Source organism: Penicillium manginii (assembly GCF_028828005.1).
Source record: "Penicillium manginii strain IBT 31320 chromosome Unknown utg000006l:1.0-4164085.0:1.0-4166146.0, whole genome shotgun sequence".
NCBI lineage: Eukaryota > Fungi > Ascomycota > Eurotiomycetes > Eurotiales > Aspergillaceae > Penicillium > Penicillium manginii.
The window spans coordinates 2,977,479-3,000,736 of NW_026643107.1; the positions used below are offsets into that span (position 1 = coordinate 2,977,479).

Here is a 23,258-nt window from a genome sequence, read left to right on the forward strand (position 1 = left end):
TCAAATAGTGTAGTAGTACATATTAAAAATTACAGAGCAAGTGTCTCACCCTCATCGGTGGCTTCGTCTGCGGCTTGGGCTTCTTCTTCGACTTCGGCTCCGGCTCCGACTCCTGCGCCGACTACGACTCCTTCGTCGTTCAGGACTTCGCCGACGACTGCGGCTTCTTCGCCGAATGGGACTCGGGCTTCGACGACGAGTTCGTCGTTCCTCGGGTTCTTTGGTATGAGTGACAGTGGCTTCGGGCTCTTTTTCTTTGCCCGCTTCTCGAGTAGAATCATTTTCTCTTTCGGATGGAGGCATGTATCGGTCAATATCACCGAATCTGGCCGCCGCTTGTCTTGGTTCACGTTCTGAAGACCGGACTCGGCGTCGGGGAGACTTGCTGCGGTTGCTAGTTGAAGGAACGTAGCGATCGATATCAAGGCAGCTGGGAGAGGCACGGCGGGCAGGGGAAGGCCGCCTAGTTCGTGATGCGCGACGGGATCGCGATCGTCTGCGTCCTCCGGAACGCGAGCGTCTTCTTACTTCCGATCGGGATCGAGATCGCGATTTCACTCGTTCTCGATCCCGGGTTTCTCGAACGCGGGAGCGTGATCGACGACGACTAAGTGAGCGTCGATGAGTCGGAGAGCGAGCGCGACGGCGAGGCTCATCACGGTCACGATCCCGACTCCTGTCTCGGCTCCGATCATGCCGCCGGCGGTCGTAATCACGTTCACGAGACCTTGAGCGGGGACGATCTCGCTCTCGTTTACTATCCCTGTCCCATCCTCGGCCGACAGATCGACTGCGGCTGCGGCTGCGACGAGTTGGCCGCCAGCTTCGCTCATCGCGGGCACGTTCACGGAAGTCGCGGAGTCCGGGACGGTCATCCACATCACGGTCTCGCGGTCTGGTCGAAGCATCCCGAGACCGGTCTCGACGGCGGTTCGGGTCATAATGAGATGCATACCGCCGGTGAGATCGGCTGCGGCTTCGACTTCGCCCCCTGTCCGGATTCCGGGTTCGATCTGGCATCGGTTCCTGTCGTCGAGATGGTGTAGCTGCTCTGGTTGATGCGGGTTTCGTTTCATTTGAAGTCTTGGCCGGTGCTGTGGCTGTAGACCCCGGCTTGAGTCCATTTTCGATAGCTTCCGCTTCTTCGAAGTCAAACTCCGGCTTTTGTCGTGCCTTTGCTGCAAGTTCCTCACCCTCTTTCAAGAGCATCTGCAAAGCTGCCTCCTCCAGCGATTTCTCGTCCACCGGTGGCGCTGGTGCTGGCGTTGGAATGGCCGAAGTATTTGATCTTTCTGTTTTCGTGTCTCGGCCGCGTGGGGATCCTCCGCGATCCGATCGATATGCCGGCGAACGATCACGAAGACGGTCACGGTCACGGTCTCTGGTCCGGCTACGATCACGATCCCAACCGCGATAACGATCCCGGTCATCTCTGCCGCGCCACCTCTCATCTCGTTCGCGATCTCGCTGCTCATCAAGAGCGCGTTGTTCATCACGCAGGCGCTCACGCTCGGCTCGCCGTTGGTCATCGATCTCTTTCCTCCGGGCTCGCTCTTCATCCTCCTTTTTGCGTTCGATCTCTCGTTTCTTTCGTAATTCTTCGGCTCGAATACGTTTCTGTTCGTCTTCGATTTCCTTTTGTTTGCGCATCTCCTCGCGATAAACTTCCTCCCGTGCATCCCGTTTTTCCTTGACATGGGCGTTGTAATCATCGTCTGTTTTGCTGCCAGCCTGCTCTTCTTTGGTAGCCGCCTCTTCGCCAATATCTTGACGGCGGATGGCGCGCACTGTGTCCATAATTGCATCAAGATGCTTCGAAGCGAGTCGGTCGATGGAGTTCTCCACATTTTTGTAAACGTCACCACGGTCGACAGCTCCCTCAATAAGTGTCGCGGCCTTGCCTCTCTCCCGTGAGAGGTGTGCCGGTTCGCGTTCGATCTCCGACTCGGCGAGCGCGATCAATTGGTCGGTGAACATCGTCTTTGATTCCTGCATTCAATGTCAGCGGCCAGTAAGATAGAAAAGAATTCTGGTAATGTCCCAAGGCTCGGCGGTAAAATACATACGCCCTCATTGAAATCAGCCCATAATTGTTTCCGTATACTGTCGAAACCGCCCTTCTTCTTGAACGAGTGCAGGAGTTTGTCAATGGCACCGTGTTGCGCCGCGGACAAAGGGAGGTCCTCAGCCTTGAACTTCTTGCGCTTCAGGCTCTCGATGTCAAGCGCAGGTCTCTTGTCCCCTGGCTGTACATCCTCCATGGCCTCTGAAGCCATCACGGAAGGCGAAATGAAATATTAATTCCTAAAGGAACCAGGTTATTCGAGCTAGGTCGCGTGAAAGCCAAACCCGTTATCGTTTATCGGAGGGCCCCGCGGAACAACCATTTTGCGGTTGTTCCGAGGGGTGACAACTGCCTCCACATGATTTGACCTTCGCTCCTGGCCCGGTGCGACCTCTCCCCCAGTCTCGACTCCATCGATTGCGACCCGCGGACTTGCAACGACCACTCCGCTGCCTCTTTCAATTCCTACGTCTAGTCGGAATTCGTCGGTCTACTTCAATCCCTCCTATCCGCCCCCGACCGGCCTGCAATCATGGTCCACAAAGTACTCTTCTGGAGCGGCTTCGGTGCGTACCACACCCCATTCCTGAGCGACATAACCCTCTGCTATATTACTTTCAGAGGATGAGATGCCCTTCCGAATAATTTTGAGCTAATTTTGATTCTTCTCCCGCGCAGGCATTGCCGTCCGCCTCTGGCAGCTCGGAATCGAGATGCGTCCCATGTTCTGCAGGGACTCTCTCTGGGCCTACCCTCTTTTCGCCAGTGTCGGTGGTAGCTTTGGCTACTGGCTACAGGGTGTTGAGCAACGCCAATTGAAGATGCTCGCACAGCGCCGCGAGGCTATTCTCGAGAAGCGCCGACGAAGGGACGAGCGCGAGGGCATCTCCAAGACCGAGGAGGGTGCTGTTCTGGCTGTTGCTTCATAATTTCTTCTTTCTTTTGCACAATTGGTGATGAGCGGAAGCTGAGCATTTTGTATTTTCCTTGCTTCCTTTTCTTTTTTTTACATGTACCAAAATTCGGTGGTTTGATATATCGACATCCCAAGTTCTCTCGTGGAGAAGGTCTGCAGCGATATATGCCGTGGAATATGAACAACTCTTTCTCTTATCATGACTGTGCCCGAGCATTCTTAAGTTCAATACTGGCGGCGCATTGAAGATTACGTACTACCAGTAGTCCTTCCAACCTTGGAAGTTCTGATACTTCAAGTGGTGACCAGACATCAGGATGACTAGTACAGTAGTAGTACATGCCCAGGTGAAAGGCTTCAACTCAAACAAATCATGAACAAGACGATGCCTGCATTGCTACTATGGTACAAGAGTATTCTAAATGTATTGGCACATAGTTCACCAAAAAGAACTATTGGTCCTCACCACCAAACACATTCCTAGGTTCGTTCGATGGTAAATTGGAGAGAAACCTCCCACTTCTGTCCTCCTGTGCCATAGCCTCCACCCAATCGGTTCCTCACCAAGCTGGAAATCTTCTCTCTCAATCTCCCAACATTGTCATCGGCTCCAGACACGCGAAGTTTCAAATTCGCCATGCACAGCCCATAGTGGACTTGCCAGAACCGAGCATCATCAATACCAAACACCGAGGGATCCGACTCGATATCCTTGATCACATCGGCCACGCCCTGGCCTGAGTATGACATAAGAAGCATGGAGCCCAATGTCTTCACAAGGCGGACTCCAAGAACACACATTGAAATGGCGATGGTGCCAGACAGCAACTTGTCCAGCCAGTCGTAAATTCGAATCGACACCAGCGGCAAAAGTAGAAGAAGAGTAGAACATGACAAGGTCAAAAAGTGGGAAGGGTTGCTCAAGACGGACGGCAACGACTCAATGTATGCAAATCGCATCGCCTTGCCAATACGGGCATGGTTCTTGAGACCAATCGCCGAGACCAAGGTTGAAGATATGGCAAGAGCCGCCGTGACATCCACACTACCCAATGAAACCCGATCGTGATCATGAGTATGATGGGGTTCATGACCCGATTTCTCCAGAAAGTGCTGCAGATTGTGGGAGATCAAGTCGAGGCCCATGAACAAGAGTAGTACACACATTGCAAATCCGGCCAGCACCTCGGCCCGCTCCAGGCCAAATGGGTGGCGAATACTTGACCTTTTCCAGACCTCAAAATTGCTGAGAACATCCACGGCAACACATACAAGGGCACCCAGTGAGTCAAATAGAATCAAATGGGATAATGCTGTCATGGCTAATGACCCATGTGCCGTCCAAAGTGTATAAGCCGCCACGAACATGTGGCAGAGACTCCACCAAAAGCGTGTCTTTTGGTCTTTCGACATACTAGCGCGGCACTCTTTCAATGTCGGGATGGGGAGGGAATTGGGCAAAGCCAACGGCGCACGTGGAGGGGGCTCGAGGAAGATCTGGTGCGAGATACTACTGTGCTTGTACTTGTGACCACGACGCTGTCCGATGTTCTGGAAATAACGACAAATATATCAGCATTGAACCGGGATAGAATTGTGTCAATATTTCCACAAGACTCACCGATTTGACCACCGGGCCCTTGGACATAACAGTCGTATTGAAATTGAAGGGCGCTGCGGGGACCGAGTCGTTCGAGCCATTCTGCGCCGAGATAAGCGTATCAGCAGCCCTGGGGCTCAGATTGAACGAGGATTTCGTAGGACTGAGAAGATCTGAGTTCATTGGATCGAGCGTCGCGCTCCGAGGGAATGATTCCTTCAACGGCGACAAGGAATCACGATCGATCGATACTCCTGGGGTCGTTCGGGGACATGTTGATCGCGACCATCGTCGGACGGCGGTGTTGGAGTACGCGGTGGGATTGGCAATGGTAGGTTTGAGGTCATCATAATAGCTAGATAGAAGTAAAGCGACTTCAGTTCCGAGACCAGGAACAGAGTCGATAGTGTCGTGTCTCGTGAGGGGGGGGGGTTTCAAGCCCCGGGGGGCAAAGGGAAATCAATCAGGAGATAGTGGATACTTTATTTATGCCTGATGAATCAGGCGCTGAACTCGGCGGAGGCGGAAGGGGCGGGGGCGGCACCGGAGACCAGGAGGGCCTCGACCGCATGTCGAGTACATCATCCACTTCTTACTTCCTCTAATACTACCACCCTCGTCATTCACTGTTGTCGGTTCTTGTGGTTGCGCGCGGTACTTGAACTCGCGCACTGTACTATCTTGTGCTTGTCTTGCGATGATCCCCGTTGCGTTCTAAGGAGGCTGATGCCCACCCCCCGGCATCGATGGATAACCGTGGCTCATTCTTCTTCTTCCTGCTCGTTTTCTACTTTCTCCTCAGTTCACAATCGCGACCTCCGCTGGTCGATGAAGGACGATTGCGTCAGCGGGAGCTTGATCGAGAGCAGCGTGCGATCCGACTGTTAAACGAGACACATTATGGCGACTTCGATCCGGTCACCGATCACTGGCTTCCTATCCCAGGGTTACGAAAGAACGATACATATGCCTGGGAACTGTTCCCAAAGGTCCAAAGCCGTGCTCGCGATCAACTTCAATCTGTATTGTCAACTTACGGCATCAACCCCCCCACTTGGCCTAGACGGTTCCAACGCGTCATCCCCGTTGAATCTGACCAAGCTGTCCCTTCCAGTCTACCGCAATGCCACTGGTAAAGTACGTGGAGACTGGGTTTGTCGGTCGGATGTACAGCGCGCCATGCCATTGAACATAACTGCCATCGCGGAGGAACATGAATACTTCACTCATGATTTCGGCTTGAACATAACAGGTAGCGATGGTACATTCTTTTTCGATTTGGAAGAAGGGCCAGGGCAAGAATTGCGTGTTGGAGATGGACTTGCGCGTGAAATCAGAGCGAGTTGGACGATAGAGAGCGACGACTTCTGGGGAAGTGTCTGGCGTGCCGAACTATTCGGCATCCACTTCCCCGAGAATGGTGCCATTATCCTAAGCACATCAAGTGAAAAGTTTGGCGGTATATTCTCTTTGCCACACTTTGCACTCTCAGCCGACGGTTATGAGTTGTCCCATCGTCTCCTGCTGAAATCGCTCTCCGAAACCATGCTCGAAAAGCCAAACCGACCTCCAACCCTATTTCCTTGGGCATCTTTGGCAGGCACTGAACAAATGGAATTTGCTGCGCCAAAATGCGAACATGTAATATTTCTGCAACAACATCCCCTCGTTGTTGACGGTAATTTGGCGGATCGAATGACGGTCGATTGGATAGAAAGGGAATTGAGATACCCCATGGGAGCACCTATTCCACACCCACCTCTCATGACCATGTCTGCCGTGGTTTTCTCCCCGGATTGCGGATATATTCTTGAATCCAAAGGGGACCCCCGAATATCCACCTTCAGAGGCTTTATATCTGTCAGGGCCAAAGCATGAAGAGTACAGTAAAGCTGCCTCTTTCCTCATATTCGTCATTTTTGGGGTTTTTGTCGCCCAGATCAGTCTTCTGCTACGTCAGGTTAAAGAGGCGTCGACACCTTCCACCCGAAGTCGAGTCAGCTTTTATACCATTGCATTAATGGCGTTTGGGGATTCTTTCGTCATGCTTTTCATTATTGCGCAACTCTTTGAAGCTATCTCCTACTTGGTCATTGCAACTGCCTCGTTCTTAGTCTTCCTTTCTGTCAGTTATATTGGCATGAAATTCATGATGGAGATTTGGGCTGTTCAGGAACCGGAACGGCGTGAAGAACGACCAGTCAATCCACCGACCTCTGTCACCCGTCCTGGAACACTCCCCCTACCCGCAACTGCTGCAGTGCGAGACTCCGGCGCTACGCCTATTATTTTGCCTCCAGACCAAGATGCACCTGATGATGAAATGGAGCCAGAGCCGGCACCGGCTAACCGAACAACTCCTGCTACACCAAGACAGGTGCGTGCCGATGTGGGCGCCATGTATGGGCGCTTTTATTTCGCACTTTTTGGTATGCTCATTCTATCGGTCTGGGTCTTCCTCCTTCCCACACGCATGGGTGCTATGTATTGTCGTCTCTTGGCAACCGTTTACCTGTCATTCTGGGTCCCCCAAATCTACCGTAATGTGATGCGCAACTGTCGCAAGGCACTCCGGTGGGAATTCGTTGTTGGTCAGAGCATTCTACGACTGGTCCCTTTCCTGTACTTCCTCACGGCTCGCGGCAATGTGCTATTCATCCAAACCGAGTGGACCACCGCATTTGCGTTGGCTGGATGGGTGTGGGTCCAAGCCTGGATATTGGCCAGCCAGGACATATTGGGCCCGCGCTTCTTTGTCCCACGGGGCTGGGCGCCACCCGCTTATGATTATCACCCCACGTTGCGGGAGCACGCCGGGCCCGATGATGACCTCGAGGCAGGCGGCAATCTCTCGATTGAATCTCTCCGAGCCGACAAGCAAGATGTGGTCGACTCTAAGGATGACGACAAACAATGGTCTAAAGATCGAAAGCGAGTGATGTTTGACTGTGCAATTTGCATGCAAGATATCGAGGTTCCTATTCTTCCTGGGCCCACTTCTGCAGGCGGAAGTAGTGTGACTGATGGGGCTGCGAACATCTTGAGTCGTCGCCAATACATGGTGACTCCTTGTCGGCATATCTTCCACACTGCTTGCCTCGAGAGTTGGATGAGACTTCGTCTGCAGTGTCCGATCTGTCGTGACACCATCCCCCCCCGTGTAAAGCTAGCATGTTGGTATTCTTGTTTTGTATATACATTTTTTGAAGAAAGGCAAACTTTGCATATTGATTTTGAAGCCTGTCTCTTTTCTTTCCCGGCACAATTTCACTAAAGCTGAACCAAGCCCATGGCTTACAAGAAGGAAATCGTTACTAGTAGCCCTGCCCCTTCTATCTGCACCATCTAGTGGCGAATTGAGAATGATAGTCAAGGTGAGACATGGGGAAATTCCTATTCAAGTTAGGGCTAGCTACTTGTAGTTTGGCGTACCTTATGCACAGGCCAAACTGCAGCCAAACCCATCGGTCTCTCGGTGATACCGCAGCTAAAAATCCCGATGATCGGCTTTCGCCTGCACCAGTGGAAGGGGTCTGTGCACCGACCAAGGCTTGTCACCTGCCTTGAGAAGTTCGCCCCAATTGGCCTCAACTTCGCTTCGGAAATTCTGCAGTTCCCCATGTTTTGCCACATAATTCTTAGAACTAGTATCCATAATTGTTTTCTTTAGCTGCACTTCTCGTGGCTACTCGGCCCTCAAAGGATCTTGGACTAGCTGCGCCACAGCAGTGTTATTTTTATGCGAGAATTACTAACTTTACCCATGGAATCTCGGGGAATGGGTACTCCCAGTTAAGCTAAACTGACGATCAGACCAATTTTTGATGCTGGTCGATGACGCTAAAGCACGCATGTCTCAGGGTCCTTCTTTGCATGAACCTGGAAACCGGATGTTTCTTCAAGTATAAGACGCACGATGTTACCTGCTCCAACTCTCCATAACCATCAAACATTCCCCCTGCCAGCCTCCATTGATAAGAACATTCCATTCTCCCCCCTCCTCTCGCTTCATCAAATTATTACTTCAACAAACACTCGATTACCACACCTCTTTACCAATAATGAAGTCCATCACCGCCCTGGCTTCCCTGCTCCTCCTTGGAGCGGCCACCGCCCAAGATATTCAGTCCAAGCCCTTCAACTTGGTTATTCAAGCAGACAAGAAGCCCATCAATGGCCAAAAGCTCGCCGCCTGCCACACTGGTGCTGCTATTGAATCGCTTTGCCTGGCCGGTGGATCCGGCTCCGAGTTCTATCTGAACACCACCGAGGGATCACAAGGCCCCATTCCGGGCTACAAGCCCTCCGGGGCTCTCATCTGGAATCTCCCCTATAATGGAAATGGTGAGTACACATCCCAATATATCGCCCCATATTTTTCAAGTATCGCTAACAGACCACACAGCCGTGGAATCCGAGCCCATGAGCTTCTACGTTGACCCTTCCACCAACGTCGCCATGCCCCTGTTCCAACCATCCTACGATCAACAGCAAGTTATGTTCGACAAGGATGGACTCATGGGTATCTACAGTTACCTCAATGACGCCGTCACCCCTCCCACGGATGAAAAGGTCACGGTCCTGAAGAACTGGTATGTCTGCGAGACCAACTACTCCGGCTATCAGTACCGCACTTTGAACTGGGTTGTCGGCAATGGCAAGGCCAAGCCTCAGAATCCAAGCTGCGTCAAGGTTCAAGTTCACCGCAAATTCCTTTGAGTTGCGATTATGCTGCATTGGGGCAATTTTGTTAGTGGAATAGAAGATGAGCGAGCTATTCCCGTTGAAGTAATGTGTTAATTCAAGTTCATGATGAGTTTGTATAAGATTTATGACAACCCTAATCTACTACGATACTACCTCCACTCTACATACTGTCGATATTTGAGAACTACCACAACTACAAGTACTAGTAACAAGCACTACGAAGCACCGGGTCTAGCAACAGAGAAATTCTAGTCCTACTAGAAGTAGTAGTAGTCTACCTGGGGCTCGAAAAGTCGCAAGTCTTCAACTTCCCTTTTCTAAATCGAACAGTGGTTTCGAGAATCTGGGAAAGGTAGGCACTCGGGTTCTATGTGGTCTGGAGGACTCTGAACTGTTGAACGATAGGTTGAGCCCGGAGAGGGTCCATCCCATCTATATGTATTGTGTTGAAAAAAACGTGTCTTCGTGAAAGACGAGTATAATATGACATCATAAGGAAACGCATAAGAAATCCCACAAGGGACGAGAGAACACCAACAACCGTTTCTCGGGACAAACAACCTTGCCTCTAAAATCCAATATATTCTCTACAAGCTCAAATTTAAGCATCAATGGTTGCCTTGTAGGCAGCCTCGTCCAACAGAGCATCGAGCTCAGCGGCATCGGCGACCTCAATCTCGGCAATCCAGCCCTCACCCTCGGGGCTGGCGTTGATGGTCTTAGCGTTGTCCTCCAGGATCTCGTTACCGCGGATCACCTTGCCGGCGACGGGGGAGAGCACATCAGAGGCAGACTTGACAGACTCGACGGCACCGACGGGCTCACCAGCACCGACCTCAAGTTCAGCCTCGGGGAGCTCAACGAAGACGACATCGCCCAGGGAGTGAGCGGCGTACTCGGTGATGCCGATCTTGGCTGTAGGAGCGGGGCATGTCAGTGATGGTCTTGAGCTATGTGTAGCTTGCGAATGGAGATTGATTCGGTTGAGGGGGATATGCTTGGAGATTATTGCGTGACTCACCAGTGTTGCTGCCGTCAGCGAGCTCAATCCATTCGTGCGACTCGGTGTACTTCTTCAACTGAGCTGTGGGATCCAATTGATGACGTCGTTAGCTATCGAACACAACCAAGAACTCAATTGAGGAGTCGGAACATGTCTTCCATAGCCAATTCGACGGTAGAAGATCTCTGAAGACCCCTTTGGCCATTTGAGGCAGTTTGGACAGCGAAATCACTTACACAGAGGGCTCTGGGAGAAGGTCCGGGTTCCCCGCGGGAAGCGGAAAGCAGGCGCAGCGCGGCAGGTAGAGGCCAGAGGCTTCTGGGCAAGGACCCGAGAGGCAAAGGGGCGAACGGTGCGAGCAACGGAGGACATTTTGGAGAGGAAGTGAAGTGAATTGAGGAGTTGAAAAGAAGAGGAGAGAGAAGGGGAGAGTTTAAGAAGGGAAGAGCACGGCCGGTGGTGGTTCCCCGGCGGAGATCCAAATGCTAGGAAATGGGCTCCGATAAGAAGTCCGCGCCAAGACCCGCGATAAGCCCCGACCTCAAGATTTGATTTGGCGTTGGTTTTTGCCCGGCCTCTCAAATCCCCGTCTAGTCACTTTTATCCGGGCCTTACAACCCACCATTCGATGAAATGTTGTACGAGCTAATTGCTATTGTATGTGCCCGTCTATTTCTGATCGATTTACCCCGAATTGAGAACGATTTACTGATGTGTGCGCTTCTCCCTGCAGGTCCGCCCGGGCAGCCTCAACGAGGTTCGCGAGTACGTCACATCACAAAACCACCTCCCGGCCCATTGCCCATCATTTATCGCCCTTTCTAACATACTCCCTTGACAGAATTGCCCGTAACGCTGGTGCTCAGGTCATCCGCTCCGGCGGTGTCGTCCGCGGCTACACCAACTGGGGCGTCTTCCGCCTGCCCAAGGTCACCACCAAGCACCAGGCCCGTTACAGCGAAGGCCACCATTTCATCATGCGATTCGATTCCTCTGGTCCCGTCCAAACCTCCATTCGCCGTACCCTCGGTCTCGATCCCCGAATGATCAACTTCTCCGTTGTCAAGCTGGGCGACAAGCTCGAGGAGATCAAGGACATCGAGGGCAAGGTCCAATGGAACAAGACTCGCAGCATCACCAACTCTCTCTAGACGAAACCGGATGTCAAGAAGGGGAGTTTCTGATTGAACTATTGTTTTGATAAGCCTTTGGGATTCTGGGGCAGTGATCTTTGGCCACTTTTATATCCTTCTCTATTTTTCTTTCTTTTCTTGTATCATTAAGGCATGGGAAATTTTTTTTGGCATAACCACCCAGCACTGTCAGCACGACCGGCGCAACTTTGTATTAAACTGCAATACCAATCGATTTTCATCCACCTCATCCATTTCCGCGCTATTGATAATATCTCGCCTTTGACTTGTCCACCAGGGGCAACTAAGCCACGTGACTGTGGCTCGCCCCGCGCCGAGGCAATTTCCCCGGACACCCCCCAAGCTGTCAACCAAATGCAATAATTTCTCCATTGATGATGCTTTCGATCCTTCGTTTCTGCGACTGATATCTCAAATTGAAAATTCTTGGGTCTCCCTGAAATCATGTCGTCCGCGCGCGAGCAGTCGGATCAAAATCCGGATGAGTTGACATCTCCCTCCTCGTTCGCGCAATTGATGGCCTTGGAACGACTAGAGGACACAGAGGTATCACATGCGAGTACACTTGGCCCTGAAAAGGTTGAAATATTTCGTTCTCTGGCTGCGCCTTACCCTCCTGGTGCTGGGACACGCTCATTTGGAGGACATGTCTATGCCCAGTCCGCTTATGCGGCTTCAAAAACCGTCGGGAAGGGATTTGTAGTTCATGTCAGTATTACTATTGCTATGGGTTATCAAACTTTGAAATTCTTTTTTATTAGGAAACTTGCAAGACTAATGCTAGCCTGTAGGATATGACGGGTACATTCATATTGCCCGGTCGACTAGATGTCCCCTATTTCTACACTGTTCGACATGTGCGAGATGGGTTCATGTACTGTACAAGAGCAGTTGATGCTCGACAGGACGGCAAAATCATGTTCTCGTGCCTTTGCTCATTCAAGCGCGATGAAAAGCAACGCATTTTCCGCCATCAGCCTTCGCCGGTTCAAGAGCGATACCAATCCGTATTGACCGGAAAACGGCCAGAGGATCAACCTGTCAGTCCCAGTATCGATGCCGACTGGTGGATTGAAAGCGTGCGAGAAGGAAATATCTCTGAGCGCGAATTCCCAGGACTTGATGTCCGGAAAATCGACATGAAAGACTACAACAAGACCAAAGCCATCCAAGAACGGCCTGAAAAATATCGACAATTGACACAATACCGCTTAAAGGGTCTGCCTGACGCAGACCCGAGTGTGTCGATTTCCGATATGAAGGAGAAAGACCAGGCGGGGGAGTATGACAATCTATATGCCTGCGCGCATATGTACTCTAGCGACAAAAACTCTCTCCTGTTGATTCCGCGGTCACTTGGAATCAAGCACTGGGCTGAAATGGCCAGTCTTACTTTAACCGTCATTGTTCACCAACATGGTGAAGCCCTACGCATGGTTGACTGGGATACATCAACGACCGGTGACTCTGATTTGGCTTTGAAATGGTTTATCCAGGAGGGTTGGACACCTCAGTCGGCGGAGAACAGGGCTGTTCATGAGAGTTATCTTTGGAGTCCAGATGGCACATTGATTGCGACCTCGTTACAAGACAGCTTGCTTCGATTGCGAAAACTGGGGCGGGAGAATCTGTGAGTCACTGGCAGGTTGTTTATTGTACATGGAAGCGGCACCCCCTAGAGCTAGATTCGAATAGATCATTCAAGTTGGAATAGACTCTGGCATTAAGATCAGCCATGCCCGGGTAGACGTGAAATATTCAAGGTATCTGAAAACGTAAATCCCACTACGGGTGGATGGATAATCTCCACTGGCAGCCCTACGAGAGATGCGAAACCTTGGAATATCCTTCCTCTCAAGGGTTAGACGTTCTTCTGTGTGGTATAAAAGATCGATTAAATTGTAAAGGCAACCCAATGCCAAATAAGAGTATAAAAATAGTTGAATCTGTTAACAAGCTCCAGCCTTGCTTCTAAAAAGTACCAAGAGTACCCAAAATAATTATGGACCAGAAAAAAGTAGCAGGAAAGCAAAAAATGACAAGAGTGGGATTCGAACCCACGCCCCCTTGCGGAGATCAGGAAATTGGAGTTAAGGTTGACCTTAACCTGACGCCTTGGACCAACTCGGCCATCTTGCCAATTGGATATTATGAGGCTGCCATCTATTGATATATGAAGCTGTATCTCATAAACTCAAGATAGGGGATAACATTCCAGTAGTTCGTAGATAACACTCAACAAATACGAATCATGGGAATGAAAATTTCCCACAAACCCGAGAGCATGGGCAGAATAATTGACCCACAAAATTTTTCAGTCTATCATTGACCCAACCTATTACCAGATAATATTTGGCAATGTCTTGCTTTTGATGGGCTTTTTACTAGAGCAACAAATAACCCCGCTGGCGGGTGCTTTTCCAATTCCAGTCACAGTTGTACGTGACTTTATGTCGAGCTTTAGCTTAAAAGGTTCTGGGCTGGTGTAGCCATATACCTGGTTCTATTGGCGACCCCGGGATGCAAGGTGCTTTACTAGTATTAAAGTTTCAAGGTTGAAAAAAAAAAATTCGTGACTGATACTACCGCTACCTAGTAGATAGGTAGTAGCAATATATTCAAGTTGTTGAGGCAGGCATATGCCGTTATCATCCATGGATGATGCCTACCGAGGTCAGGCATGTCCAGATCGCCTATATTAGCCTCCCTCCTTTGTCTCAAAATCCACACCTTTCATCATTCTTCCATCTTCCGTAGTAGTAGCTGTCCTTATCATATATACTGGCTGCCAGGGGGTGGATCCACCCGAGGCGCAGAACAGAATGCGGGGAGAAGGGCTCAACCTTATGGTTGAACTTGAAGCAGCGAAACCCTTCTCTGCCTTTTCGGGGTTTGGATGCTTACTTCAAAGTTGAAAGTCTAGCTCTCCAGGGCTGTATATCATACCAGTATCATTTAATTCTGATCCATTGATTGCCTAAGTACATCCTTTATCGTCGTTACTGATCCCATAAAAGCAAAGTTCTTAACCAAGCAACCCACAGACAATCCACATCGCATTCAACGCTCTCCAATACTGCACATGGGCAGTTGTCCCTAAATTTAGGTGATAAGTATCGATTAGAATACTGTAACATAGTAACCCGATAATTGAATTATCTTTTCTTAAGCCCTGAATCTACTACTAAACTGGACGGTATGCGGGTGATCACGTGTCGACATGACGTTGGGGGGCCGATAAACGCCTAGGCTCGTGTTTTCAATTCGGACCTCAACTCTCACATCACATTCCTGGCTGCCCGCCTTTGTCGCACATACAGAGGTACCAAAGCTTGCTTCTCTTAAGGCGCCCGTGCCTTGCACCGCATTCATGGTCAATCATGGTCGGCAATAACTCTCAAAAGCGCAAGACGCTCCTATTCGTCTTCATTCACGGCTTCAAGGTATGATTGTTATAGAGCGCACCCGCTTTGACAAAGCTGGAACTCTTCGAGATGTTCAATAGTAACTTGAAAGAATATAGGGTGATGATGATACATTCGCTAGATTCCCTGGAGATATTCGCACGCTTCTCAGCTCACATCTCTCTGCTTTGAATATCAAAGTGGCCATCTACCCGAAGTATGAAACGAAAGGCGACCTGAAGGAATCTGTTGCAAAATTGAGAGAATGGTTGGTAACTTTCCGTTGTACTGAAAATAGTGTTCCCGGGCTCATGTTCCCTACAGGTTACAGAACACTGTGATCGACTTGGAGGTCGAGAACGAGACACCATCCCCGACGGTGGACCCTTCTGTTCACGTTTTCCTCGTTGGACACTCCATGGGTGGAATTCTTGCTGCCGAAACACTACTACTACTAGCCAATGAGCAACCCATTCGTTCGAAAACCGACGAGACGGCTCAACCAGGGGAAGAGCCTATCATCGAGCCTGACACCTTCATGTTTCCGCATATACAAGGCGTACTCGCCTTTGATACCCCGTTCCTAGGTATCGCACCAGGAGTTGTATCATATGGAGCCGAGGGACATTATCACAACGCAACCACGGCATACAACACCTTCAACGAAGTTGCAGGCATCTTCGGCTATGGCAAAAAGGGTGCAGCTGCCGGCTCATCCGCTTCTCCGGCTGCCACTGCCCCCGCAGTCGATGCTGTAAAGTCCCTTCCTCCTTCGACAGATGCCGCTGCAACCCCGTCCTGGCAAAGATGGGGACGTTATGCGATGTATGCTGGTGCCGCTGGCGCCGTTGCAGCTGGTGGTGCGGCTGCTCTGTACTCTCAAAGACAGAATTTATCCGCAGGCGTGAACTGGGTTTCGTCGCATCTCGAGTTCATCGGCTGTCTGGGACGGTCATCTGATCTGCGGCAGCGTCTTGATAGCTTGTCTGACGTGGAAAATGAACGCAATATTCGATGCGTGAACTTTTTTACCTGTCTCGGAGACGGGGCCTCGTCCCTCGTGCAGAATAAAGAGGTGGCGACGACATCCTTCAGTCAGAAGATTATTCGATCTAACCACAGAACTTTCTGTACACTGCCTCCTAACGTTGAGAATGGCGAGCAGAATGAACTTGCCCGCCAACCGGGATTGTACTGGTACAAAGCCACCAACAACAGGGCTTCGGACGAGGTCAAGGCACACGTTAGCATGTTTTTGCCCAAAGAGAACCCCGCTTATATGACACTAGTCGGAGAGGCTGGCAGGCTCATCATCGGAATGATCGATCGGGGCTGGCGATGCACCGGGGCGGAACCGGATCGAGAAGGGACCGGCCAGAGTTCGGCGGGCGATGAATCCACAGATAGCGACCTTGTGCTCATCGAGTGAATTAAAATCCTACTCCACATCTGACATGTCAAAGCGATTGCAAAGATTTCACTTTCCAGTCTCCGCATTTAGAATTTTTAGCCTCGATAGAAGTTTCCGAGGGAAAGAATCTAACGTTCTTCTCCACCCCGGCCAAACCCCCCCTGATCGGCAGTCTGGTCTTCTTTAACTTTCGTCCGCCGGTGCCGCAGTCTCAATGACAGCCAGAGAGGTCTTGTTACGAGACCCAAAGAATTACCGCAAAGCATCAAGAAAAAAATCTGTTGGTCGGGCGTTTTTGCCAACTTTAGTTCGCAGGATGCAGATTCGTTCACGACCTGGCCCCCTTCCTATCAAGGCAGTCATGCCCGGAAGCTAAATCCACTGGCAGGTCACCCAAATGAAGGTGGACCATGGAAGCGTCGATCTTTGCACTTGTCTCAGCCGCTGGTTATGGCGATCTTTCATACTTGCGGATCCGATCTCTTGGCTTTCTAGTGTCGTGATGCGAGATAACGTCAAGCGTCGGCGGCACCACTTTCACACATGGAACGGAAATTGCAAGCGTATCCCTTTTGGCGGTGTCTCACTTCTCTCTTGATGACTGCAGCTTGGAGGACGGCACAGCCCCGAAGAAGCCCCGAAGAAGTTTAAGAGAAACTTGGCCGAGCTGCAGTTGATGGGCTTTCTTAACCCTGTCTACGTACCACCACCGGAGACAACGACAATATGGGAAGGAGTTCGGTCTCCACATTGGAAACTGATCACCAATGGGGTGGTATCGGATCAGCAATGAAGTAAATCGGAAGGATAAATGTACTCCAATTGAATAAGTTACATATAATATAAAATCCAAAACCACACTATGTATTAATGACGGAGAGGCCTAATCGAACATCGACAGCAATATCGGGATTTGCCTGCCGTAGTAGGTTTCCCTAGCTAGATCCTTCGGTAGATGAGAAAGTACCGCCCAAAATGGCGAAATTTTCATACCATGCCCTCTCACATGCAAACAAGCCCATCTGATGCAGCGCTAACACCTAAAGGCTGAAACTGAATGTAACGAAGAAATCAAGATATCGTCATATCAATGGTCGCATAAACCATACCCCAAACGCGAAATAGCTAGTAATTGTGATGTCCGTAATTTGACTGCCTGTGGTGGTACACACTGCCTGCATATTCAGAATTGTTGTCATGGTAGACAGTCTGTCGGCGATCCTCCTCCGGTAGAAGTTCTTTGACCTCCCACGTGTTGGGTTTCACACCAACGGAGAATTCCAGGTCTTCCTTGGTGATCGAGTCCCAGAACTAGATATTGTTAGTATTTCCAGTTTAATCATTGTGCGGATACACTGCCATACCTTGTAAACCATCATAACCGCAAGCAGGTTACAAAATGTGGCAAAGAAGAGGCCATCAAGGTAATGCTGCACATTGTTGCAGATGGTGTCACTAAATTCGTAGAGAAGCACCTGGCCGATAATGAAGACCAAGATACCGAAGCAGATGTGGCCCAGGGGCCAGCGGTCGTCCAGGGTATTCACAACTAGCAGTAGCTGCATGACAACATAGATGGCTACCGCGATAGCATTGAGAAGATAGAGAACCACAAACAAGCCAACGGTATTCTCGGGGCCAAGGCCACCCCATGACTTGAAGGTCAGCAGAGAGATCACGAAAGTCATAGCAAACATAACCACTGAGCTCAGCCGGATCAGCCACACTGAAAGTGCCGTGCCATCCTCGTACAGCTGAAAGCCAACGAAACCATTTACTAGCAGACAGGCACATAGAGCCGATATCAAACCACTCTGTACTGCCACGAAGTAGGGGAACGGACCGCTTCTTGGCGGAACAACCCCCGCATCAATGATGAGTGAGCAGATAGTCAGTGCGAGAAAGATGTAGAAAAATGTAATGATTTCCTTGCGACCTATATGTACCGAAAGGTTAGAATAATTTAATTTTTGCACCCACAGCAGACCTCAAAGTGAAACGAACCAACAGCGGTAAACTTGGACCTGATATGCAGGATCATGATTACGGTCATAGAAAGCGCAATGATGTGCATAAACGAGGCGGCACCCTCGAAGATGATAGTATTCGCAACCTCAATGTTTCGCGCATAACAGTTCGAGATGATGCCGGTGGCCCCGGAGATTGACGACGCCGGGCCCACGAGGGAGCACAAAGGCAGCGGCACCTTCTCGCATATTGTGTCGAATTGACCGAACCCCATGATGTCTGGTGGTGATGTCGTCGAGCGGTGCGACAACAAACAGAAGATTTTCCCTTTGCGGTTGGCGGTCACAGTGTCGCTGGCCGGGCGGCTGTCTCCACAACGACGGAGGGTGGAACAGTGGAGAGAGCGAGAGACGATGGGGAGAGGCTCGAACTGTAGGGTCTGATAAGCTTTCTCCCCCAACTGAGTGGATGCGATCAAATCTCGGTGGGGAAAAAAACGAGTGTGCGGACCGGACCTGGACGTCTGACGGTTACCAAGAACTTCGCTCTCAATGGGCTTTGCCGCGCGAGGGGGCAAATAGTCACGGGGTCATGGGGCTGCAACAAAATACGGCACTGAAGTTATTCCGAGCCCCGATCTTATTTGAGACTAGCTCTTCCCCGGGTGGCACGTGATATCGGCTCCGAGCTTGGCCCATGGTAGCCTACCACGAGGTACCCATACCCATACTGGCACTATGAGATATGTGTACACTATCAATCATAAGGTCTACATCACTCCGGGCCCTAAAATCGGAATGCAGCTACCTCGGATGCTCGCTACCTCGGCGCAATCTCCATTTGTTCTTACTCAAATACTTGTGACCTGAAACCCGTACCCGAGGCGGAGTCACCGGCAAGCCTACATGAGACTATCCTTTCTGCTGGATCCACAGTCCGATAAACTTGGAGCTTTCAATGGGACAAGAACCATGCTCGTCTTGTGTGGCCCCAGTGAGGCGCGATGTAGAAGGCACTAAACAGCCCGCACCACAGCACCACTCGAGACAGGGCAATGGGACCACCCTGTGAAATCCTGGCTCCTTTCTTCCTGTCACCTTCAAAACATACTTAAATAAATTGAGAAAAAAAAAAACTTCGGCATGTGGGTATCCCGTCCTTGAGACGTCACTTATGTCGCACCATCTTGTGCTACTCGTTTGCTTGAACTTCCAATGCTCCATCCAATGCCCTTGGCGCGTTCCTAGCGCGTGATTTGACTTGCGTGAAGATCCCCCCCCTGGGCTATCGAAAATCCACTTCGGCTCCAACCTCCGCAACGCAACCCCAATGGTTGATGGGCCGATTCCGAACGAACACAGAAACCCTTTGAAGCACTGGGACTATTTCGTCACGCAGTGGACCTCCCCCGACGAAACGGCCTGGTGACCAACCCATCAAGGAAGGAGGCGGACCAAACATTCCAACGGCATGATGAGCCTATAGTGGAGAAAAAAAAATTGGAACACGTTGTTTTTATTCCGATCTGGAGCCTGGAGAGTGCCGAGCAAAGCTCAAACCTCGCAAACCTTGTTTTGATTCGTGGAGTCGCAGACGCGGCACAGACAAGACTTTGCCGTACTCGCAGAGATCGCAAACCGAATTTGGTTTGCATCCATCGGCGCTACCACCCTGAACGACCCTGATTTGTTCTTGGAGAGGGCAGTCGGCACCCTTTCCGGTCCAATGCTTTTACGTACCGTTGGTATCGTTCAATGACTCTTTCCGGACGATCAAGACTTGAAGTTATCACGTACATAGTACTTTTTGTTACCCACCAATCGTTTAAAGGGGGGTTTTTTTTTCTTTTCCTAATATATTGTTTCCGCTACTCCGGGGCCGCTCGCCTCATATTGAAAAGATACCATCACAGCAGCGATGGGGCCAGCCATCGGATAGTGTACCTTCGGAAGGGGTTTCAAATGTGGGACAGAGGCTGAGGTTGAAGCTCCATAATTTCTTTTTCTTTCGCCCTGGTTCTTTCAACTCAGAGCGATGTTTGATGGCGGCCTATCGCTTTCCCCGACTGCCCAACGCGTGGTGAACCCAGCCATGTTGCCCAACCCTCAGGGCCATTGTTACAATTTATTGTCACAGGACGACCCAAACGAGCAACCCATGCTCGCCTGACGTCTCTTTATTATGGTGAACCAAAGGAAGCTGAGTTGTGCAGAAAACCTTTGATGAACACACTTTTCAAGGCGAGCCTTTCCCGACAGTGTCGTGACTCCTGCATAAGCACCCTGACTAGCGCCACGTGTGAGTGGAAGAAGCATCAACGGCTGCGAGGAACCGATGTCGATCTCCCATCTACCCGATCAACAACATGCCGCAGTGATGGGGTTAGGTCATCGGATGGGGGCCATTGAGCATGAGATGGGGCAAGGAAGGGGCTGATCCCTGATAATTTTGGAATAATCTCCGTTGAGTATTCTCGGGCAGACTTCTAAACCACCATCTACAAATCAAAGCCATTAATCATTTATTTATTTATTTAATAATTTTAAATCTTCATTTTCTGCACGCAGGACCCGCTTGGCGACTAGGGTTGTTCAAGGGGGGTAGACAGGGATTGGTGGTGGGTCGGGGCAAGGAAAAAGCTACTGCAGAATTACTGTAGATACTGCTCTCTTACCAACAAGCTCAGGTGTGGAATTATGGAGTAAATTTCGTCTCCGTCTCGGAAAATAGTCTGTGATTGACGACATAATGTGTGCCCAGTCCCTTTTTCTTCCCTTGTTTTCCCACCTTGTTAGCATCTTCAGTTTCAGTACTCTTTATTCCATCCTTCGGAGCTTCCGGACTTTCCTCTACCTCCAGCAGCCACTCTCTTCCTCATAAAATCGCTCTTCTCCCAGATCGTGGCTCTTTTAAGATCTGACTGTGTTGTGTCTCTTTTCAGCCCTCTGCAAAGATCTACCACCATCTAATACTACAGCTACCTTTTATCGAGCTCGAGCTGGTCCCGCTGCTCGTTATTGTTCGCTTCCAACCTTATCCCCATCGTCACCCCCGATGGGATCATACCAAAATGTGCAACTATTTCAAAAATTACTACATCTATAGCGGCTGCCAAAATCCCGCTGCTCATTTTATCCGAACATCTTTGGATGGCTGCAAAGATGGTCACTGTTCCGACAGTCCACACGACCGATTCATCGTTGTTGTCGGCAAATGTCTACTTTGTTGCACAACAAGGTGACGAAGGCCAAAGAAGCAGCACCACAGATAAAGAGAAAAAAAGAAACTTTTCCCGCTCCCTCTTTTTTGCGTTTATCAATCGGCCGTTGACTTCACCCGCTTCCCACCCTCCTCCTGTTCAGTGCCCGGTCCGCCATACCTTTTAACGACACAATCACCACGAGGAACTATGATTCGGCTCTAGCCGACCCTCTCTCGGGAAGCTATCCACTTGACAATCCGCATTCTGGAACCGACGATGACGAGGGGCTGGTACAATTTGAATGCGATGATTCGTCACCAGGGCTCTGATCGACACTTCATTTTTCTGGTGTTTTTCTTTTCTGTTCTGCTTCTTTTGTGTGTCTGGGGGCCCACACCCATTTAAACTTTGTGCCCTGGGGTCATCTAACTACGTTTTTCGATACTCCGGTAGTATTGAGTTTACAGACATCTCCCCTGTCTTTGATCTTTGATTGTGATTTTGTCTTTTGGTCCATAGTTCTTTTGAGCGTCCTATCTGTGTCCTTGAATGCTGGCTTCCGATTGGTTTTCTTTCTTTCTTTCTTTCTTTTTTTTTTTTCATTTCTCACTATATGTTGTGCCTTTACCCTGTCATAAGCCTGCTTTTACGGGGAGTTTCGCGGGATTTCAAGTTTTTTTTTGCCTCGGTGCCATGTTAGACATACTTTGCTGATTTTCAGGTCCATTACCGCAGATAGGTCGATGCTTATACTTTTATCTTCTCGGTAAAACTATGCCCTGCATGTGTATTGCTTTTATTTTTCTTTCTTTATATTTTCGTGGAAGCTTCGCACGCCCTGTACGATTACGAGAAAATTTGCAAGATGTCCTTTGTTGATGCTTTTATTGTTCTCACCATTTTTTTTAAAGAGCCCCGAGGCCGTCACATGTTATCTAAACTTGCAAACCACACCATCTAAGAGCTTCCTTTGTCAATGGGCTCGGACCTTAATCCAGAACACCAGGAAGGAAAGTGCGGGTTTACTCCGTACAAATTGTCGACTGAAGCCGGGGGCCAGGGGGGAGGGTCCCGCACGGGCAACGTGGTTGTACCCTCCCCCTATGGAATCCCGAAGTGCATAGGCCAAGGGGTGGGAAGGGGCCCCAGCCCAGTCCAACAGACATAACGACCACAGATGCCGCTTTCGGCAACATCTTCGGTACTTTACGGTCTGCAGAAATGAACATCTAACCCGGTTCGACGAGGGTTCCCCCCAGTAAACACCGGTGCTTTTGTAGCGATGTCGCACGCATCGTAGTTGTGCAGTTGTGCACTTATGCAGTTCTGGAGTTTAAGGGCGGGGGGAAAGAAGGTGCAGTGTATCTTGGTGGCTGGTTTTATTGTTATTTAATTTTGGTTTAAAAAAGGATAAGTCTGGCCACGGTGGTACATACGGTAGTCGTAGAATAACCGATAACCAAAATCTAAATTAAATTAAAGGAGTGGAAAGATTAAATAATTGGGCCAAGCCCTGAGTCGCTGGGAATCCACGCAATCTTCCGTGCACCCTGGGACGCCGTTAAGTAGCAAGTACCAGTCTGTGGGGTTTCTCGAAGTCTTCTTTTTTTTTTCCCAGTACGGAGTACTGCCAGGCAGAACTTAATACTGTGTCAGGCTTCATCTAGAAACACTCCACATCGGTTATAATGTTTATCAATCCACGGCAAGCCCCTTAAAAGACCCGGTCGGCTGAACTTTCTGTCAGTGATTAATCTGTAGATGTTCGATTGAAACATGCAATACAAAGATCGACGGAATTTGTATGTAACTTCAATCCACCGGCCCG

The 23,258-nt window shown here is 50.0% G+C and overlaps 9 protein-coding genes across 9 annotated transcripts; 5 read left to right on the forward strand and 4 right to left on the reverse strand.

Annotated features, from left to right (window-relative positions):
* Positions 1-29: 29 nt before the first annotated feature.
* On the reverse strand, positions 30-2,276 carry N7533_009486 (BOD1/SHG1 domain-containing protein; the record flags this gene model as incomplete). The annotated part of the gene is made up of 3 exons (XM_057106136.1): positions 30-503; positions 529-1,989; positions 2,067-2,276. 3 exons carry the CDS (start codon positions 2,274-2,276, stop codon positions 30-32), a joined length of 2,145 nt encoding a protein of 714 aa, XP_056957585.1.
* A 321-nt stretch (positions 2,277-2,597) lies between these two features.
* On the forward strand, positions 2,598-2,994 carry N7533_009487 (putative NADH-ubiquinone oxidoreductase 14 kDa subunit; the record flags this gene model as incomplete). The annotated part of the gene is made up of 2 exons (XM_057106137.1): positions 2,598-2,631; positions 2,744-2,994. The coding sequence occupies 2 exons, from the start codon at positions 2,598-2,600 to the stop codon at positions 2,992-2,994; spliced, it is 285 nt and encodes a 94-aa protein (XP_056957586.1).
* A 467-nt stretch (positions 2,995-3,461) lies between these two features.
* Positions 3,462-4,995, reverse strand: N7533_009488 (cation efflux family protein family; the record flags this gene model as incomplete). Its single annotated transcript, XM_057106138.1, has 2 exons — positions 3,462-4,532; positions 4,603-4,995. Coding segments are annotated over 2 exons (1,464 nt in total), but the record flags the coding sequence as incomplete, so codon positions are not given.
* A 332-nt stretch (positions 4,996-5,327) lies between these two features.
* dscA (ubiquitin-protein ligase dscA) lies at positions 5,328-9,300 on the forward strand (the record flags this gene model as incomplete). Its single annotated transcript, XM_057106139.1, has 5 exons — positions 5,328-5,580; positions 5,645-6,282; positions 6,404-7,642; positions 8,649-8,925; positions 8,987-9,300. The coding sequence occupies 5 exons, from the start codon at positions 5,328-5,330 to the stop codon at positions 9,298-9,300; spliced, it is 2,721 nt and encodes a 906-aa protein (XP_056957588.1).
* Positions 9,301-9,889: 589 nt separating this feature from the next.
* Positions 9,890-10,663, reverse strand: N7533_009490 (glycine decarboxylase subunit H; the record flags this gene model as incomplete). The annotated part of the gene is made up of 3 exons (XM_057106140.1): positions 9,890-10,203; positions 10,310-10,372; positions 10,528-10,663. The coding sequence occupies 3 exons, from the start codon at positions 10,661-10,663 to the stop codon at positions 9,890-9,892; spliced, it is 513 nt and encodes a 170-aa protein (XP_056957589.1).
* A 261-nt stretch (positions 10,664-10,924) lies between these two features.
* On the forward strand, positions 10,925-11,442 carry N7533_009491 (mitochondrial 37S ribosomal protein bS6m; the record flags this gene model as incomplete). The annotated part of the gene is made up of 3 exons (XM_057106141.1): positions 10,925-10,948; positions 11,025-11,056; positions 11,133-11,442. The coding sequence occupies 3 exons, from the start codon at positions 10,925-10,927 to the stop codon at positions 11,440-11,442; spliced, it is 366 nt and encodes a 121-aa protein (XP_056957590.1).
* A 447-nt stretch (positions 11,443-11,889) lies between these two features.
* N7533_009492 (acyl-CoA thioesterase) lies at positions 11,890-13,079 on the forward strand (the record flags this gene model as incomplete). The annotated part of the gene is made up of 2 exons (XM_057106142.1): positions 11,890-12,153; positions 12,237-13,079. 2 exons carry the CDS (start codon positions 11,890-11,892, stop codon positions 13,077-13,079), a joined length of 1,107 nt encoding a protein of 368 aa, XP_056957591.1.
* A 1,746-nt stretch (positions 13,080-14,825) lies between these two features.
* On the forward strand, positions 14,826-16,278 carry N7533_009493 (esterase/lipase family protein; the record flags this gene model as incomplete). The annotated part of the gene is made up of 3 exons (XM_057106143.1): positions 14,826-14,888; positions 14,969-15,117; positions 15,174-16,278. The coding sequence occupies 3 exons, from the start codon at positions 14,826-14,828 to the stop codon at positions 16,276-16,278; spliced, it is 1,317 nt and encodes a 438-aa protein (XP_056957592.1).
* Positions 16,279-17,385: 1,107 nt separating this feature from the next.
* N7533_009494 (chitin synthase export chaperone) lies at positions 17,386-18,502 on the reverse strand (the record flags this gene model as incomplete). The annotated part of the gene is made up of 3 exons (XM_057106144.1): positions 17,386-17,571; positions 17,625-18,196; positions 18,265-18,502. The coding sequence occupies 3 exons, from the start codon at positions 18,500-18,502 to the stop codon at positions 17,386-17,388; spliced, it is 996 nt and encodes a 331-aa protein (XP_056957593.1).
* Between the last annotated feature and the right edge of the window lie 4,756 nt (positions 18,503-23,258).